The 20,086-nt window shown below is 53.5% G+C and overlaps 5 protein-coding genes across 5 annotated transcripts; 2 read left to right on the top strand and 3 right to left on the bottom strand.

Annotated features, from left to right (window-relative positions):
* Positions 1 to 629: 629 nt before the first annotated feature.
* Positions 630 to 1,769, top strand: PG997_013942 (proteinrelated to CSI2 protein; the record flags this gene model as incomplete). The annotated part of the gene is made up of 1 exon (XM_066818256.1): positions 630 to 1,769. One exon carries the CDS (start codon positions 630 to 632, stop codon positions 1,767 to 1,769), a length of 1,140 nt encoding a protein of 379 aa, XP_066663948.1.
* Positions 1,770 to 3,962: 2,193 nt separating this feature from the next.
* On the bottom strand, positions 3,963 to 8,473 carry PG997_013941 (ATP-binding cassette transporter protein; the record flags this gene model as incomplete). Its single annotated transcript, XM_066818255.1, has 4 exons — positions 3,963 to 6,303; positions 6,374 to 7,566; positions 7,631 to 8,032; positions 8,087 to 8,473. The coding sequence occupies 4 exons, from the start codon at positions 8,471 to 8,473 to the stop codon at positions 3,963 to 3,965; spliced, it is 4,323 nt and encodes a 1,440-aa protein (XP_066663947.1).
* A 3,330-nt stretch (positions 8,474 to 11,803) lies between these two features.
* PG997_013940 (rad8 and Rdh54p) lies at positions 11,804 to 16,321 on the bottom strand (the record flags this gene model as incomplete). Its single annotated transcript, XM_066818254.1, has 3 exons — positions 11,804 to 12,891; positions 12,956 to 13,274; positions 13,322 to 16,321. 3 exons carry the CDS (start codon positions 16,319 to 16,321, stop codon positions 11,804 to 11,806), a joined length of 4,407 nt encoding a protein of 1,468 aa, XP_066663946.1.
* Positions 16,322 to 17,157: 836 nt separating this feature from the next.
* On the top strand, positions 17,158 to 17,996 carry PG997_013939 (mitochondrial 37S ribosomal protein mS41; the record flags this gene model as incomplete). The annotated part of the gene is made up of 2 exons (XM_066818253.1): positions 17,158 to 17,172; positions 17,244 to 17,996. The coding sequence occupies 2 exons, from the start codon at positions 17,158 to 17,160 to the stop codon at positions 17,994 to 17,996; spliced, it is 768 nt and encodes a 255-aa protein (XP_066663945.1).
* A 210-nt stretch (positions 17,997 to 18,206) lies between these two features.
* PG997_013938 (CMGC/CDK/CDK7 protein kinase) lies at positions 18,207 to 19,503 on the bottom strand (the record flags this gene model as incomplete). Its single annotated transcript, XM_066818252.1, has 2 exons — positions 18,207 to 19,228; positions 19,296 to 19,503. 2 exons carry the CDS (start codon positions 19,501 to 19,503, stop codon positions 18,207 to 18,209), a joined length of 1,230 nt encoding a protein of 409 aa, XP_066663944.1.
* Between the last annotated feature and the right edge of the window lie 583 nt (positions 19,504 to 20,086).

Raw genomic sequence — 20,086 nt, 5'->3', positions numbered from 1 at the left:
TTCGGGCTTAATGCGTCGTATTCCACTGATTCCCTCCCCCAAAGTCCTCAACCCACTCGCAGTCAGTCCACTCCAGCCCACTCCCAGGTCCCTTCAGTCCCTCCAGTCCACACCACACGGTACCCATACGACCTCCCCTTCTCCCACTTACAGAGACACACCACCATTATTCACACACACACTGTCGGCGGGCGGAAAAGCACCTCAACCCGGACAAAAACACACGATGCGACGTCGCTGAGGTCGCTGCCGTCGTCTACTAACTCCTTAGCCAGCCCAGTAGCATGCCATCATAAATAATCCCACTCTTTCTTCCCTTTGCGCCTCAGCCACGCTCTCTTTGATACTGAAACACTACGATCCGACGAACCCAACTCGGCTCCCTCATTCGCTCGTCGCATCCCGTGTCGCGCCTCCCGTTTGAATGTGCATCTGAGGAAAAGAAAAAGGACACCACCCGAGCCGGAGCCCACTCCCGCTCAACACAAAACCACTCGGTATTCGAATAGGCCTTGGCCAATTCCCAATTACACGGTCGACCCTGTCTGCTCGTCTCAGACGTCCGTGACTGTAACACGCGATATCCATATCGTCTCAGAAATCATTACTCGCCGTAGACTGTTGCCGCCATGGCCCGGTCACGTCCCTCCTTGAAGCGGGCACTGCTCCTGTCCACGTTCGCGCTCTTGGCCGCTACCGTCGTTGCTCAACCGCAACAACAACCTACGACCAACAACGCTCCTGCTCCTGCTCCAACAACTGCCGCCGACGCGAAACCGACTACAGCGGCCACCACAGAAGCCACCACAGACGCCAAGACGGATGCTACCACGAAGGCCGACCTGCCCCCTCTGACCACCGAAAAGAAGACGACGGCAACCACATCGCCGACGACCGCTGACAACAAGCCCAAACTCAGCACCACCTCTCCTGGCAAGAACATGCCTACCCTCCCTACCCTCCCGGGCTCCTACAGCTACCCGCCTCCGGCCGTCCCGGACACACGCAATGCGCCCTTCATGCGCCAGTCGACACTTCCCCAGGGCACCTTCTTCATCATAGTAGGATCGATTCTGGCTGCCATTGGTGTCGCAGTCCTGGTGTGGCGTGCCGTGGTTGCCTGTCTCCTGCACCGATCCGTCAAGCGCGCCGCACTGGCGCAGCATTTGGCCAATGACAAGGCCGGTATTCCCGGCGCCGGCGTGGCCAGTAACACTGCTGCTCCTCCTTTCTACAAATACACGGACCAAAACTCGGCAGGCTCCTTGGGCGCTATCAACGCTACGGCCGGCCGCGGAGTGCGTAGGACGACCCGCGGCCCCGTCCCCTCGTCTACGCCGAGCCAGACGAACCTGTTCTTCTCCCCGACTGCTCCCGGCGGCACCCAAGCCGGAAACCGCTCGTCCACCTTCTTGCCCTCTGGCTTTTATGCGGCTGGCCAAGGCGCCCCTCAGCAAAGCTCGCGCCAGTCTATCCACAATTCGATCAGCATGTCGGATCTCCGGCCTGACTCCCGCGGTGTGGGCCGCCCCGACTCTCGTGGCCTGGCGCGTCCGGAATCCAGGGGCTTGGGTCGCCCAACCGAGTCGCCCGGTCTCGCACCGCGTCCTGACCAGCGCCGCAACATCAGCACCGGCTCGGTCAACATGGCGCGCCCCACCAGCCAAAGAGCCCCGAGCATGTTCCTCGACGACCTGCTGGACGACACGCCCGGCCAGTTCCCGCCGCCTCACAACCAGCAGTGGGACCAATCAAGGGATCGGTTCTAAGCAGTCTGGGGAGCTAAAGGAGTTTTGGTTTATATTATTACATATCTAATTAATGTATCAGGTCGGATGGTATTGTGGGGTTTTCCGCGATTCCGTCCGGATCCGAACGCATAAACAGGCAAAAAAAAGGCGTATGCATCATGCTTTTCCCAGGAGAAGGGGGTGGGTGGTTTTCTTCTTTGATTGAAACTACTTTAGATTTCTGCAAATGGCCTGATCACTCACTGCTACTGTTTTCATCGGTAAACCTCGAAGAGAGAGAGAGGAAGGGGGGAGGCATCAAGAATGGAGTTACCGGTTCTGGATCGTTGATTATGCCCATCGCATATTTTGTTAGTCGTCACTACAGTAAATACTACTTATTTTCTGATTCATTTCTGATCATATACCCAATATGACGGCGTGACCCTGCTGCTGGACATCTAAATCCCCTGATCCCGGCAATGGTTATGGTTCGCGGAGTTTGCGTGGTGCTGTTGATAAATGCCTACCTCTATGATAGATGATGCTTAGGCGAGAAACATGATGCTGGATTAATTGTCCTGTGTGTGTGTATGTGTGTATGTGTGTTCGTCTTGCCTTTGACGCCTACAGAATAATAGGGGTTGTTAGTTGGTTGGTTGGTTGGCTGATTGGCTGGCCGAAAAATAGGAGATCGCGGGATAACGATTTGAGGTATTCATCTGTGCTTTTGCTCAAACAAAAGCAACTAGTAATTATAAGTCGACCCGAATGCTATGGGGATGAGCAGTATAGCGTTCGGGCAGTTTGTGTGCAGTGGGAAGAAGACCAGGAGGTAGCGTGACTAAAAAGGGGGTAGGGGGCGGCGGAGAGAGGAGGACAAGGAAAAGAAAAAAAGAAAGAAAAGTGACCGAAGAGGGAGTTGAACCCTCTTGCCTCTAAGTATAGGAATAAGACTACTACCGCTAGGCTACCCCGGCCCGGTCAAGGGAGGAAGGGTATGTGAAAATATTTATTGACCGACTGCTTGATCTGCTACGAGGTATAATGTTTGATTGTGGTGTGGTCGAGTGAGCAAGTAAGGACGTTGAGGCGGCTAGCTACGGGTAGTCTTGGATCTTGGTTGATTTGGAGAGAAGATGGAGCCGAGAGAAAGAGGCGAAGATATGGAAGTAGATACGGAGAGAGGAGGAGCTAGAGGTCTTGGTCCGGCTATACAAAAAGGGGGAGGGAGGACGGGCATGCAAGGATGGGGAAACAGAATAAGACCAGCGCTGGAGCCGATCAGATTTTGCCCCTGGTGAGAACGGAGGAGCGAACACATGGGTGCCACGATACATGATGACCGCCCAGAAGGCAGGTAGGTGGTCCTATTCATTTTCTTTCTTTCGTCCGCATCAGCGCCTTCTCGGGACCGTATAATGGCATGCCAAACATGTCCACAGGCTCCCGTGATATAGTTCGATCGTGTATATCTCTGGATTACACACACACACACAGTGTAATTACGCGACCAGCCCTTGACACCACTTCACATGAATAGAAATCAGGGGTTTATCCAGGCAGAAGCAGCTTGACAGTCCATGAAGCTGCGCATTCGGCCAGTGAGATCAGTCTGCCAGTTGGCAGAACCCGCCGTCTCACAGCTTCCCTCATTATTCATCTGTCGACTCAGCGAAGCGTACGTGGACGCGCGTCTTACGATCCCAAATACGAACATGTCAGCGCGTCTTGCATGTTCCAGCCGCTAAGCACACGTTACATAGAGACAGACCGTTTGTATGTACATTATTCATGTTATGTATTATCTTGATATTTGATTAGACTGGACCGGTACGTACGCAGATATGTCCCTTTCTCTCTCTCTATACGTTCGAATTGTGTCGTTGATGAAGTATCCAACTTGGGAACATGCCAAGAAGTTATATATGCATGATGACATCTTTCTTCTTTATAGCCATATCCCGTCGTCGTAGTCGTTCGTCGTTGTGCCCAGGACCCCCGCTTGCATGTTTATATAATAAGTAATATGTAGTAGTAACCCCCAAAACTCCGTGGTAATGAATAATAACCAAAACCGTATCAGAAAGCCTGCTATTGGTTGGCCCGATGTGATACCCAATCACCGCAAACAATGTGGTATATTGGTAAATCCAATATCATGCTTTGATGCATGGACCAGCAAATTTAACTCCAACAAACTCACCAGCAGGGTTCTCCTTCCCGCCCTTTTTACAACTCCTCGTCCTTCTTCTCACCGCTGCTTCCTTCCCTCGGCCCCTGGTCTTCCAGCGCGATGGCCGTCGGCAAATCGTTCTTGGCCCCAGCGATATCCTCGAACCGGATCCCGCTGCGATCGCACATGCTGCGGAAGATGCCGTCCTCGTTCTTCCAGAGGTTCAGGGGCGTGTCGAGCTCGGCGATGCGGCCGGCGTCCATGACGCAGATGCGGTCGTAGCCGATGATGGTGCGCAAGCGATGCGCGATGCACAGCAGGGTGCAGCCGCGGAAACCGTTCGCGATAGTACCCTGGATCTTGTCGTCCGTCTCCATATCCACCGACGAGGTGGCCTCGTCGCACACGATGATGCGCGCGCCACGCACGAGAGCGCGGGCGAGGGCCATGAGCTGACGCTGGCCCAACGAGAAGTTCAGACCATCTTCCTCGACCACGCTATCCAGGTTAATGCGCGACGGGTCCTTCTTATCCTCGAGTTGGGCGTCGTGAGGAACCAGATCGGCCTGACGGAGCGCCGACCAAAGCTCCAGATCTGTGTGCTCGTTGAAGGGGTCGAGATTGCCGCGCACGGTGCCGCGGAACAGGGTCGGGTCCTGGGGAATGATGGCCAGGCGCGAACGGAGATCGTGAAGGCCGAGGGTAGAAATGTCGAGGCCGTCGATGGTGATGTGGCCACCCGAGAGCTCCACGAGTCGGAAGAGTGTCGACATGATGGAAGACTTGCCGGCGCCTGTGCGACCAACAATACCTACACGCTCGCCGCCCATCACATGCATATTCATGCCCTTGAGCACTAGCGGCAGATCGGCGCGGTATCGCATCTCGACGTTGTCAAAGACGATCTCACCCTTTTCGGGCCACGACGAGCGTACCTCGACCGTGTGTTCGGGCGCTTCCTGCTCGAGCTGATTACCGTAGTACTGGAGACGTTCCACGGCGTTCATGCCGTTTTCCACCTCGGCTAGCTGCCGCACGGTGAACTGCAGCATCTGCACGATCGATAGGATGTAGGACAAGACCAAGCCACCGATGGAGGGGTTGACCGAGAACCGGGCGGTGACGACAAGGATACCCGTCGTAAACACCAACAGGTTGCCGATCGTATCCAGACGCATAGACAGCCACCGCTGGTTCGAGAAGGTGAGGTAATAGGCCGAGTTCATCTCATCTATCGAATGACGCAGCTCCGCTACGAACTTATCCTTCAATCCATATGCGCGGATGCTGGACACACCCGACAGACCCTCGCCGAACTTGGCGAAAACCACGGAGCGGAGTACGGACTCGAAACGCTTGACTTCGCGAGCCGAAGATCTGTAATAAGAGGCCGCAAGGATAAAGATGACTGCCAGCGGCACCAGCGCGATAACAAAGTAGTAGAAAAAGGCAATGATCAAGGCAAAGACCGAGATGATGGTGGCCAGTGTCAAGAAGTACATTCTCATGGCATCCGTCAGATTGTTGTCCATCACATCGACGTCTCTCGAGAAACGGTTCGTAATGCGGCCAAGCGGAGTTGTGTCGAAGAAAGACATAGGGGCCCTCAGAGTCCGGAACACAGCTCGTCGAAGAAGGGCCTTACTGGCGGTCGTTCCGAAAATTGTCAACTCGATCGAGAAAGCAAACATCAACAACGCCTGCATAGTGCCAAGACCCGCGTAGACACCAATGTAAACACCACTGGAGAATCCGAACTTATCGGAAGTCCAGTACGACAGCCACAAACTGGTCGCAATGTTGGCACCCTGAGACGTAATGAGAGTCAAGAAGACGAGAGGGGCGAGCAGGATAGAACCAGCGGCTCGCACGTAGTCGCCATAGACGGACCAGGGCACACTAGCCACTGCTCGTTCCTCAGCCTGCATCAATCCAGGGGCGCGTTTCTTCTTCTTCTTGTCCTTGGTCTCGGCAGTCTTCTCTTCAACCACTGCTTCTTCATCTTCCTTCTTCTCTTCTACGGCCGTCGTCTCCATGACTTTCTGGAAGTCGGGATTATTGGCCATCAGGTTAGCGAAAGTGTCGACAGCCTGGATCTTGCCTCCTTCCATCCAGATGATGCGATCGCAACGGTTGAGAACCCAAAGCTGATGTGTGGCGAGAATTCGGCACTTGTCCTTCAGAAGACCGGCGATAGCGTTATCGAAGATGTGACGTCCGACATGCGCATCAACGGCACTGAGCGGATCGTCCATGATGACGATGTCAGCGTCGTAGTAGATGGCGCGTGCAATGTTGAGACGCTGTTTCTGTCCACCAGAGATGGTGATACCCCTTTCACCGATTTCTGTAGCATCGCCATTAGGTAGCATGTCCAGGTCAGGCTGCAGTGCGCAACTATATCAAAAGTCGGTTAGTATTTGAAAGTCTTTAAGGGGCAGTTTCGAACCAACAAATATGTACTTACGCTTTGATCACCTCGTTATACCATTGACGGTCCATATCCTTGCCGAACAAGATGTTCTGTCGGAGCGTAGCATTCTGGATCCAGGCATACTGAGGGCAGAAAGCCCTGTTGGCTCCGAGAACCACCTCACCGGACGTTTTACGCATGTCGCCAGCTAGGGCCGACAACAGGGAGGTCTTTCCGCTGCCCACGCCGCCGATAACGGCAATGAGCTCGTTCCGTCCGACCTCGAAGTTAAGGCCGTGTAGCTTGAATGGTTCGCGTTCCTCCACGAGAGTGCTGGTGTCGTCCGAACTCGGGGCGGGAGTCTTTCCCTTTTTGGTCGCGTTGGCTTTCGCTTTATCCGGGTCCTGAGTCGTGGTGCGTTCCCAAGTGAAGCTTGCGTCGTTGACCTGCACCGCAACCTCAAGGTCTGGCTTGATGACGGCCTCGTCTTCTTGCTCCTCACTCAGGAGGAACTGTTCGCAACGTTGAAGGGACTGCCACGCGTCGACGACTTGACCAATGACCAGGGGTAGCAGGTTGAGCGGCATACGCAGGCCGTTGAACAGCGCAAGAGACGAGAAAACCTGGGCTGGCGGGAGGTTCGGATGCGTGCGTGAGTAGACGATGAACGACAACATCGAGGCGTAGATAGGAAGCGACATGCTGACGGCGTTGATGGCATTTCGAATGGCCAAAAGAATCTGAATGGCGTGGATCTCCCGGTTCCGGATCTCCGTGAGTCTCTCCAAGAACGCCGACTCCCAGCCAAAGTATTTGACAAACCGGACTGAAGATAGAATTTCCTGTGTCAGGCCCACACGCTCGTCGGTAATCTTGTTGATGACACCTCTCCGCCGGAAGAGACTGCGGATGGCTCTAGTCAAGACAGGCACACCAATGACCAGCAGAGCAAATCCAGCCAAGGCGCTGTATGTCAAGTTGATGAGTAGCACCACGAGCGTGACGATGCAGGTGATGGGAGCAGTCCAGATCATGTGGAATAGCGCCGAGGCTTGATCGATACGGTACGTATCAACACTCATGAGGTTGACGATTTTCCCGTTGTTCCACCCTGTTCCATCGTTCCCCGGGCCCTTGCCCTCCTTAGCCTTCTTCTTTTCCTTCTTCTCGTCCTTCTTCTCCTGGCCTTCGCACTTTTCTCCCAGAGTCTCTTCGGAGGGGTTCTTAGTCGTCTTTTTCGCCGCCGGCTCTCGCGCGCCCGGAGATGATCATGGACTTTTCGAAAATTGTACCGATCAAAACACCACGGACTTGCCCACCAATCATCATACCACGGTAAATGAAATGATTCACGCCCATACTTTGCAAGAGCTGCATGACGGTAACTCCGATGACGAGCCCCACACCCGCGCCAATGTGCGGCGCAGGCTCGCCGCGCTGAGATGCGACATAGGCATCTTGAGAAAACTGGATCAGGTAGCGCAGTGTGAAGGGCGACATGACCTGGAAGATGGACGAACAGAACTGGCAGAGCCCGCCTATCCAGAACTCGAGGAAGAAAGTTTCGTGGAGTGCCCATACTAAGGGGTTCTTCTCTTTCTTCTCAACTCTGCGGTTGAAGGACTCCTGGAATCTGGCTGTCAACTTCTCGGCGGACCTGTCAGGGTTAACAGTCCAGATATCATTGGGCTCTAGCTGTCGCTTATAGCCGACCTATTTGCGGGTTAGCAGGCATCTTCCGCGCCGGGCCAGAGAAGCGCAACTCACATTCATCAGTGGCGCCATCCACTGGAACGTCAAGCGACTCAGGAACCCGGCATTGTATTCCCTCGAGACCTGTCGCTCCGTGGGAACAGGCGGTATAGAACCCCATCGCAGAGGGTTGGGCTGCTTATACCACGGTTTCGACTTTTGCGGGATCGAAGCTCTGGATGTGGTTCGGGTTAGATTGCTGAAATCGGTGGCCTGGCTCTGGGTGCGCTTGATCTCCTGGCGCTCCTGTCGGGTCTGGATGGGCTCCGACTGGTGGCGGATCTCGTCCTCGGCATCATTGTCGGGGACGTCCGGGGCGACATCCTCTGCGTTGGTGGGCGCATTGGCTTCGGCCAGGGGATCTGCCGGCTTGGTCTCCTTGTCGACCGGGTCGTCGGGCATTTTAGTAGTAAAGCGGACTGGCTTCGGGCAACACTCAACTCAGCCAAGAGTCAAGTATTGGGGTCCGAATGTCGCTATATTATCCAGCGGGGGGCGGTCTCGCTTTTGCGCGTGCAACAAGATCTGGTCGCAAGCCACCGATACGGTATAACGGTTCCTCAATGTCTCGTTCCAGAGGTTCGGAGAATAAAACAGAAAAGCGAGACGGGGCGAAGAATGTAGCTTGGAGCTTTGTGCAAAGTCGGTCTCGAGGATAAGACAGTCAAGGTTAATAAAGGTGGACTAGTGGTTCCTCGGCGGCACCCAAGCGCATTCCACGGACTCGGAATCGGGATGCGGACTACTGTACGTCGTATTTTCCAAGGGCTTATTCAGACGACGAATTGCTGGGGTGACACGGCGTTGGGACAGGCAGCAGCAGCAGCAGCGAAGCAGGTGGCGACAGAGACGGAGAGAGTAGAAGCAGAGAAAGAGAGAGAGAGAGAGGAAGCAAAAATGTGCGGCGACGTGAGAAATTCGGTGGAATTTGGAGCGACTGCACCTACACAATGCGACGCGACGGACGGGAGCCACTTCAAGTAATGGGAATCGGGCGGCAGCTTCCCAGATAAGACGATGTGTAATGACAAGAAATACCACCTGCGAGAGGTACACGTACTGACCTGCCCATCTCCATACCATGATGATGCCTCGACTCTCGGGCCCCGCACTCTCCACATAGTCATCCTGGGCCGTATATTGCATATTCGCTATGGAACGAATGGGAGGCGTCGAAGTGGGCGCCAGCACCCGATCTGGCAAGTCAGTAGGTCGCAGAACGGGCGTAGCGAGCCAGGGTCCTTGGGTCCTTGCCACGGATGACTATTACGACGAAGCTAGGTGGTTGAAACGAAGGATACAGACGGACACGGAGCCCCGACGGATGGATGCCTGTACAGTAGTGGCAGCTAAGGCGGATTGATCAGCTGGGGACGAAGCCGAAGAAGAAGCCCATTGATGGGTCTTTTTTTCTTTGCTTCTTTTCTTTTATTCCATTCCGTACTAATACCAGAAAAGGCAGGGAGTACCCACTGCGAAACCGTTGGTCCTTGCTTACGATCTGTAGACATCCTCATGTTACTTTCCGGCACACGTTCCTGCTGTAGGGAAAAAAAGCAAAGACAGACAAATACTTCCGATGGTGACGTCGAATTGTGTGCTACCTATCGCAACAATGAAGTGATGGATTACAACATCAAATAAGCTAGGTTCCGAGCTACAGTAGCCAAGCCGTAGCTACCCATGTGCAGGTAGCCCTTTGCTTACCAAGACTTTGTGACTGTTTGCTTATTCCGTCTAATGAGATGGGACGACCGTTCCTCACTCACGGGGTTCGGGCAATATGGGATTTAGTCAACACCGACAACTTCTGGTTTGCTCTGACGAGGCTTTCGACTGCCTGCCTGACTCCTATTCCTAACATGCAACTCCTTGATTGCTAAGCCATAGACTAGAAAAAAGTCGGTCAACAACTATGTGGACTATATTCCAGGAATCCACCGCGGTTTATAAGCCCGGGAACCCGCAGCCAGACTGGTGGCGTGCGTGGATCGACAGCAAGACTCGGAACTCCTAACAAAGATGCCCCGACCGACCGGACAGCCTCAAAAAGCATAATCAGCCTCAAGCTGTTTGGCGGGCCGAATGTTCGGGGGATGGGATTTGTCAACCCGTTTTCTACGTGATTCGATCCGGCCATTCCTCCGCCGGTGTGTCTGTGATATGGGCATGTAGATATAAAAACAGGAACCACACATGTTGATAACTGCCCGAACGCGCGGCATGCAGCTGGGGAAAATATTACTCGCATCGCATTTTGATCGCTTTCGGAAAGAAAGAAAAATATTTGGACTGAGCGACCCATCCTTGCTCGGACTTATGATCTAAACTCCAGGCACGGACCGAAACTCTGCAAACCACACAAGCCAAACCACAAAAAAAGAGCCCTTCTTGGCATCGAAACTTTCAACAAGCGTACCCGTTGCTTGGCCTTTTTACCCGAAGCGAAGTAGAACAGATTGCCCCAGGAAATACCATGAAGGATCGACAGACTGGTATGTGATACGTATACGATATGTGCTATGAGTGAAAGGAAACCCTCCAGAAGGATCGACAAGAAACATTTCTCGACTTCAATCAAAATACAACAATAGCCATGAGATGTATGATGAAATGGATGCATTATGGCCTGCCTGCTTGCATACTGCTACGACATTACATACTGTGCATACCCTACACTTTGTGCACTTGTCCGGGTCGCAGTCTCGGGAACGGTTCTTGCCGATGGGTGCCGCCGATACAATCTCCAAATTGCTGGGATCCAGGTGATGAAGAATTATGAAATTATCCACCGAGTAAAAACACTGAGATCGTTTCTTTTTCCCACGTGCAGTGAACACTCACTTCGCTCTCGACGGGGAAAAAATCGAAAAATGAAACGTTAAAGTCGTTTCCACGTATGAATGGCTAAGGGGGAAGCGAATGCACAAATAGTCGTCGTCTACCAAACTTCTTACTTGCCCCCCTGAACCTGAAAAGACTCATGCGAAGCCATCAACGTACCAACACCGAGCCGAGCCGAGCCGGTTCAAGTCACTCTAAGTACGGAAACTGAGTGTTAGCAGTCCTTTTTGCTTTCGCATTCTGCAGCTCAATTTACCTGCTTTTCCTTGACATGACTACCGAAACCAAAAACGGTCGGTTCTCGGTGCTCGGTATGTTCGCAACATCAAAGATACCTAATAAGATGTTTATTTATTATAATAGAACCCTCCGGAATCATTGTAAAGTCGGTGTGCCGAGTCCGCCTATCAACAGGAAGATATGCCGGCATACGGCGTGATCAAAGGATAGGACTCGCAGCCTGCATTGCGCCCGGCTGCAGGCTTTGCATATGTAGGGTTTTACGTATCATATTACGCGCATACTTTTTGATAAGAACCCTGTTGCACATCGGTATTGGACGGACTTTTTTGGTCAACACATTTAATCTGTATTGATCGACTTCTTTGAGATGGTCGACACTGCATGCAACCGTCAGGTGCTCTCCATCATCTAGTATCCCCAGCAGCAACCGTTGCTGCTGCTCAATAACGCCAAGTAAAGACGACCGATCATCTATTATGTGCCATTCCTCCACACATGTACAACCCAGAAAACCCGGCGATAAAGAAATAAGCTTGTACAATTTGCCCTCGGTTGTGGTAAGGTGTTAAGGCCGAAATGCACTAGTGTCGTTGTATACATTTAGAATCGTACATCTGTCGTGAATCAACTCGCAGTAACACCAACTCAGGAAACCCTGTCGCGGGCTTGTGCAGCCTCTCCGGCAAGGAATCTCATGATGGCCGGGTTCTCAAACCGCTCGTCCTGGGCTGCCGAAGTCGCCTCGGCCGCCTTCTGCGCAACATGTCCGAACAAGCACTCCCACAAATCGTTCTGGTCCACAACTTCGCCCAGCTGCTTGTCTTTGCTCATCAACTTGGACAGGGCCGCCTGCTGGAGCTCCATGGAGTTTGCCGCCTCAAGGTTCAGATCTGACACGTCTGGTGTCGCCTCCTTAGACTTGCCCTTACGGTCGGTTTGGGCCTGGCCTATGTGCTCCATACGCCGCTGTACAGAGAGGTTGTAGATGGACTCCTCCACCGTGCCTTCCACAAGATAAAGCCACACAGTCGTCTCGTGTTCCTGGCCAATCCGATCCACTCGAGCAATGGCCTGGAGCTCCAAGGCCGTGTTGAGCAGAGGCTCGCAGAGGAATACATGGCTGGCATTGACAAGATTCAAGCCACTCGCATGCGCTCGGGCATCCATGAAAAAGCACTCTATACCTGGATCCTCCTTGAAGCGAGTAATGCCATCTTTGGTGTCAAATGAAGAATATCCGATGCGATGGTAGTCAAATGCGCGACCAAGTACCTCAAGGAACCCCTTGAACTGGGAGAAGATGATCGACTTGGCTCCTGGGTCTTCCTGTCGCAACCACATCAGGTGGCGGATGAGTGTGTCGATCTTTGTAGCAAATGACGGCCCACTAAGATCTACCTGTCGAATTTCCTGCAACTTTTCCTCACTGAACCTCGAGTAGATACCCGGCTTTCTGGTTTTGTGGGGAGAGTTGCCATCGGGAGCAGACGGATGCTGCTCGGAGTGTATCTTGAGTTTGGACTCTGGGCGTAGAGAGATGTCGTGAAGCATGGATGCATTGAGTACTTTCTTGCAAACCGGGCAGTTATGATGAGCTCTGTACCACAACATCATGCACTCCTTGCAGAATTCATGGCCGCAAACTGTGAGTACACCGAGCGTGAAAGTGGATTGACATATGACACAGAATCTGGGCCCCTGTGACCTTTGTCCCGCCTCCTTCAAGTGCAGCACTAAAGCAATAGTCAGTATGTGTAGTCCGTCGTGTTGGGCCAGATGGGGTAGGCCAGAGCTTACAGTAACGGTGTTTGGACTGGGCATCGACGATTTTGTGTTTTATGGCAGCCTCTTCACGGAGTAAGCCATTGAACAGAGCATCGTCATCCTCGTTTTCTCCGCGCTCCCAAGGAGCCACAGTATCAGAGATTTGCTGTAGTTGCTTGTAGTATTCCACCCGCGCATTCATGGCATCGGTGAACCGATCCAATTCCTTCTCAAGTCCATTTGCACCCTTGGTTTGCGCGCCAATCTGATCTTGGGCAAGCTTCAGTTGCTCTTGAACTATTTCTAGTTCGACTTGGGCACGTTGGCTTCCGTTCGTTACATCGTGTCGTAACTTGGTTGCTAGCTCTCGCAAGTTGGTCACGACAGCTCTGAAAGAACCCATTCCGGGGTGGGGGGTTTGATATCCATGCGCGACTTGAGCAGTTCCAGCAGCATCTCGGGGTTAGGACCCTCTCCATCTTTCGCTAACCGCTCTGCGACTGTCGTCTCATGTTTCACGCGCTCGTTGACCAGCCCAGTAAGGATATCTTGGCGATCTGCAATTACGGCTCGCAGAACGTGGGTGTAAACCATCAAGTCATCCTGGATCTTAGTAGAATCCTCGTATTCTTCACCCGTGATCTCAGCCTCGCCATCTTCGTCCACAAGAGGCCTGACAAGGATTTGAATGACCTGCTCACGCCACTCGTCGATCAAGTTAGCCTGTTCGTCTAACACGCCGCCTAGTTCTTCCAAGTTTTCTAGTACTCGTCTGCTCTCAAGACCCTTGTGTACAATGAACTGAAACTCAGGCATTTCGACGAAGCTCTGAGTGGCGGCATCCTCGGAGAGCTTGGTCATGTGCTTTGCAGCTTTGTCGTGTGCTTCTTGTAGCATCTCCTTTCTGATCTCCTTGGCGGTTTCGTAGTACTGCACCTCAAGTTTCTCGTATTCTTTGAAGTCATCCGACTCAGGCTCAGTTAACTCCTCATTGGTCTTGATCTGGTAGTTTGCGTTGGCAATGAAGAAAGCTGCTTTGTGCTCAAGTCCAAGAGCCAGCTGAAGCCGTCGGCGTGCCTGTCCAAGTCGCGGCGGGACCTTTTCTCCTTCGAATTCCTCGGAACCACTCTCATCTTCGTCCGCGCCATCAAAACCGGCTGCTTTAGCGCTCTCCAGCTCAGCCTCGAATTGCTCGCGACATTCAGCAACAATCACCCGGATCTCTCCAAGAACCTCCTCCCAGATCGAAAGGGCCTCCTTGACTCTTGGCGAGTTTTCAAGCAGTTGGCCGCGTCTCAGCTTGGAGCTCATTAACTGCCTCTGGTCCGTCCGAATGGACTGCTCCGATTGCTCGATCATTGCATCCAATACCTCCTCGATAGTCCGAAGGGGTTTGTCCCTTTGAGCTGTACCTCGAATCCGTCCTGGGCCTAGTTCAGGGTGCAGGACAGTTTGTCGTAATGAAGCTAGTGCGCTTCTAAGCAACGCCAGGGTTGCCGGGTCTTCAGGATCCCAGTCCTCCTTGATAGGAGCACCCTCGAGATCTAGGCCACAATTTCGAGCCCATGCCTGGAACTCTGATCGATAGTGTTGCTCCTCGACGGCAGTGAACGGTATCGTCAATACATAGCGCTTCTGGTGAGGCAGAACAAGTTCGTCTCGGACGGCTCGTTTAGTGTGGCGAAGTGCTATACGGTTAAAGAGAGGCGCGAATAAGTGTTGATGTGTTGTAGTCAGTCCCTCCCATGCCCACGGGTACGATGCAAATGGTTCGTATCGGAGGAAAAGAAGTAAACCCCATAGATCCTTCACGTTATCCTTGACCGGTGTGCCAGTGACACCCCATGCATTGATCCGTGGGATGACCCGAGCAACTTTGGCAGCGGCACTCACGCCGCTCTCGATTTGCTGGGCTTCGTCAAGACATACCCGCCACCAGGAGAGCTGCACCAAAGGCGACTTCGGACGGGGATATGTTCTCGCATGTCGCATCGATCGTTTCGGAGGCTCCTCAGCGAAGTGGATCTCTGCTTGCAAAACATTGTAGGTTGTGATCACTACATCGTGCTCGGCTAACTCCTTTAGGAGTTCCTCGCCCTTTCCCTTGTATCGCTTAATCCCATCATAGAACATGACGCGGAGGCCTGGTGCATGTTTGTTTACCTCGGACAACCACTGGTTCTTCAAGGTAGCCGGAGTCACAATGAGAGTTGCGCCGGTAGGTCGAACTTGCTGACCACTGTAGGGGTCGACGATTTTGGGAGGACAAGCTGGCCGACGGTGCATTAGGATCAGGGCGATAGTCTCGACAGTTTTCCCCAGACCCATCTCTTCACTGAGAATACCTCCTTTCGGAGCTGTTTCTAATTGTCGAAATGGAGCAATGTCACGCGTAACCACTTGATAAAGTGTGCTGGAGAAGTAACTCCGTCCAGTACTATCCGTCAACTTGTCGAATGATAGAGGAAGATCTGATGTCGCGTGGTCCTGACTTGGTTCCAGGTACGTCCCATTCCATACAACGCCCTCTCTGTGGAGCAGCCACTGCAGTGCTCTGCGCTGGAAAGGGTACAGCTTGGCCTCCAGTCCAAGTACATCAGTCGACAGCAGGTCGGTGTAGTCCTTGCTGGGAATGCATGCAGCATCATAGAATGCTTGGGCCGAAAGGGAGCCAGCATTGGAGTCACCCAGAAGATCAGGAGGAAAGAATTGAGTCTGCACCTCCCTGGACAATGTTCGCTGCGCGGAATTCCGGAGGCCGGCGTAGAAGTTCGAGGTGGGATTCCATTTCAATCTCAGCCGCAAAGAAATCGTATCTAAACCCGAAGTGTGTCCCCGTCGAAACTCTACGTCGAAGTCGACCAGAAGTCCACCTTCGGCATCTTCTTCATTCCGGCTGGAACTGACAACCTTCAAGATCGTAGCTACTGCTTGACTTACGTCGGGAGGAAGAGTAAGCGTCGACTTGATCCGTCTCCGGGCCCCTTCTTGGCCAGATATGGTGAGTTCCTTGGGAATAGCGTCGCCGGCATCGTCTTTTGCAAACAAGCAATGCAGCTTCACATGATGGCTGGCCCCAGGCCGTGAAAAGGCGAGGCGTGGCTGCGCTTTCAAGTGCTGCGGTCGGCTGGGCCTACTAAGACGAAACGTCTCCTCAGCAACTACGACTGCATCTGGCAGAATCGGCGGGCTGTGGCGGGCCCTTTTGCGCGGTCTCTCGGGGATTTCTTCCGCCTGTAAGTCCAAGGAATCGCCGTCTGCAGCATCTGTGGTCGAGGTTGGAAGAGACGACAGGAGATCCAACAATGCAACCGGGAATGGTTCATTGAGCTGCGCATAATCCACTACAGTGGTGGCCTTCGCACCGGCCGAGCGGGCTTGAACTCTTGGGCGGCCCATCATGGAGGAACAGACAGGTTGACCTGGCTGTTAGTGGGGGTCCATGAGGATATAGGTTGATGATGGAAGATGAGATGCAGATGAGGATTGGAATGTGAAAAGAAAGATGAATCGAAGTGATCTAGGCAGCAGGCGCAGCAGATGTACAGCTGCCAGTGCGCTAGATATAAACCACATGTACCGTGGGTGCTTTATGCAGGTGGTGTCAAACAGGGACCTTGTATGCGACTTACTGGACGATTGGGTGGGATGTGGCGGCGCCGGAGTTAAAGCTGCCCCGCTATATCAACACCACCCTTTCCCCAAGTCCACTGCTGCAGGTACCTCAGTCTATTGATACCCCAAGCTCAGGGCGAGGTAACCTTAAGGTCCGTCAATTTGGAGACAGTCGGTGAGAAATAGAAATCTATGGTATGGATATATTGTTCCATAGGCGTTTTTTATCATTGTAATGTCTGCATCACACACGAGGCAGGTGTATCTCGTTGTTATTCGAGACATTTGACGCTAGGTGCGTCGGTACATCATTGAACTGGACCTCAGTAGTTGAATCGTTCAATGTTGATCGGTGGGCCGCTCGGGGCATTACAACCACGCCCAACTCTTCTAGATGTACTCCCTAAGCTAGCTCGACCCGGAACTTGGATTTTTCCATGTAGCAATTGAATTGGCCGTCAATTGAACTTTTTGAGGATCGCGAGATTCAGAGGCTAGATTGGGTTCAGTGGGCTGTAGCGCACGACGACAAGACCAATTCAGTCCCCTTTTCTTGATCTCAGCTAGTCTATGGCGAACTGAAGAGAACATATACGGCTTGCACAAACCATACCGCCATCATGGGGGCTTTCAAAGTAAGTGTAGATCCAGCTCCCCTCGATGCTATCGTTGTTTGCCCACCCTCTTGCTAACTTCCCCGTCTAAGCCCATCCTGCGCCCGCAGCAGCTGCGCCCGCTCCTCAACACCGCGACTCCCACCCCTAGCACATTCTTCCCCCGCCCGGCGGTGGCAGCGACGATATTAAGCCAATTCGGCTCGCGGCCCTCCTCCACCTCCTCCACCCAAAAGAGCGACACCGGAGCCGCGCCGCCGCCCGAGATCCCGGCCCCGACGCCCTTCTGCCCGGACGTGCAGACCTTCCTGACGCTGATCGGCCGCGGGCTGGGCGGCCACGCCTCCAAGTTCCCGACGTGGGAGGCCCTCTTCTCGCTCACGTCGGAGCAGCTGCGCGAGCTCGGCATCGAGCCGCCCCGCACGCGGCGGTACTTGCTGCAGTGGCGGCAGCGCTTCCGACGAGGCCAGTTCGGCATCGGCGGTGACCTCAAGCACGTCTCCGAGGGCGCCGCGGATCTCCGGGTGCTCGAGCACGACGCCGACCCCACCAACCCCAAGCGCTACGTCGTCAACGTGCCCGCCGGCCAGAGCGTCAAGGACACGTCCCTCGAGGACCTCTCGCGCGTCGTCGGCTACAAGGTTGAGGGCGCCCGTACTATTGTCGGCCCCTACGCGATGCAGCTCAAAAACGGCGAGGGCGCCAGGGTGGTCGTCAAGGAGGGCATGTGGGAGGACAAGCGTGGCCGCAAGATCGATGGTGGTGAGAGAAGACGTACCGAGGTCAAGTACAAGAAGCGCATCCAAGAGCGTAAGGAGCAGCGGGAACGAGGAGAAATCCCATAAAAAACAAGAAGATATAGAAACCAGCTCGGATTTATCCCTATTGCGGCAACCGCTAAGCAGCCTTCTAGGGGAGAGTCGCAAGCATGTAAATTACGGCATTGTGCATATACTGTATTAAGCATTGTATTCAATAAATGGCAGAACCCTAGACGCCATGCAACTTGACCTTTTCTAACGCCTGTACCATGATGTTATCCTCCTTATGCAAGTCTATAGTGGACCACCAAAGTCCAGCTTCCGAGCCACCTTGTTGGTTCTATCTTCGTCTACGACACCCGGCCGACGCTTGAGATCGGCCCCTACTTTCTCCTCCCCTTCGCCTCCCGACTTCCTGGGCAACTCCTTCTTGCGCGTAGGCTTCGGGTCCTTGTGCCACCAGGGGTGCTTCAACATATCACGGGCCGTGATTCTCTTCCGAGGGTCCAGGATCAACGTCTTCATGAGCAGATCGACGCCCTCATTGCCGACGGTCCCGAACAGCGCGTTGTAATGGTCCTTACCCAAGACGGGCGTGATCTGGTTGCTGATGGTGTACTCGGGCAGCTTGGTCACGCCGGGCCAGTTCTCCTCGGTCGGGGTGCCGACGCCCTTGCAGATCAGTTCGATCTGCTCGAGCTCGGTATTGCCGGCGAGGTACGGGGCGCGCATGACAAGCTCGGCGAACACAAGCCCTACAGACCAGACATCGACGGCCGCCGAGTAGTGTCGGGCGCCGAACAGCAGCTCGGGCGGGCGGTACCAGCGTGTAATGACGTTGGAGGTCATGGGCCGGTAAGGGTCGCTGAAGCTTCTGGCCAGACCGAAATCGGCCAACTTGACCTCCCCGTCGGCCGCGATCAGCAAGTTGTTGGGCTTGATATCGCGGTGTAGCACAAAGTTCTCGTGGCAGAACCAGACGGCGCGGGTCAACATGCCCATCCAGGCCTTGGTGTCGGCCACACCGTAATGCACATTCGCAGTGTCTTTAATGAGAATTTCCAGGTCGCCAAGCGGTAGGAACTCGAGGACCAGGTTCAGGTTCTGGTCTTTGGAAGAGAAAACGGTGTGTAGCTTGATGATGTTCGGATGGTCGAGCTCTTGCAGGTGCTTGATTTCGCGGACGGCATCGGGCGACATCCCTTCGGTGTATTCCTTGTTGATCTTGATCTTCTTCATGGCGACGAGCTGCGAGGGGTCGTTGCGCACTTGGCCCAGGTAGACGTTGGCGTAGGTACCCTCACCAAGCTTCTTCCCTAGTAAAATTGACCGTTAGAAACTGAAATTCCGATCGACGAAAATGAAGCTCTAATCTTTCCATACCTTTGATGTACTTGCGCTTCTCATCCTCGTTCATCTGCTCCGATAGATCCAAGGCGGCCGATTGCACAGCAGCGGTGGCGTTTGGGGCCACGGCGGGCACAGGCGTTCCATTCGACGAAGCCTGCGCCGAAGCAGCATTCTTCAATGGCGAAGATACTGCTCTCGCAGCCGGGTTCGGCAACCCATCAACCAGAGGGGAGACTGCCATCTTGGTGTGGAGGCAGGAGATGGTGAGAGGTTGTTGTTCAGAAGGACCCTTACCCAGCTACATATTTTCAGCCTTGTGGCTGGACAGGCTAGGTAGGTAGGTAGGGATAGCACATGCCTCTCCAAACCACCAAATCCAGGTGGGTATTACGTTTGCGGTCTCAAAAGGTCGAAACCATTCAATTTTGACGAGCAACACTCTCCTATTTAGTTATTCGATATTGGAAACACCTTTAACGTTTAGTATTGCATTTTCAATTCCACTGCTGTCCGTATACTTATTATAGCAAAGACGATGGTTTTGGTGCTGCCAAGGAACCTGAGGCTGGCTGCCGCAACTTGCAAGTCAAGGACACCGCCCTGCTCCACATACACATGAATCGCTGTTCCCCTGCCTAATCCCTTTGTACCACTGTCGTTTCAAGCACTGAGTATCCCAGCCGATCGCGTCTAGCAGCACCTGGGTGGCTGGCTCCCAACTAGCGACGGGAGATTAGGCACGTCGAATATATTTTGGCGAATCCAAGCACGTTTTGCTTGCATCGTGGAATAGCGGTACGTGTTGGTAGAGTGCAGCTTTTCGA

This window comes from Apiospora hydei, assembly GCF_038363865.1.
Source record: "Apiospora hydei strain CBS 114990 chromosome Unknown utg000009l_segment0_segment0, whole genome shotgun sequence".
Classification (NCBI taxonomy): domain Eukaryota; kingdom Fungi; phylum Ascomycota; class Sordariomycetes; order Amphisphaeriales; family Apiosporaceae; genus Apiospora; species Apiospora hydei.
The sequence above is the reverse complement of the archived record's forward strand: the minus strand, read 5'-3'. Positions and strand labels throughout refer to the sequence as shown.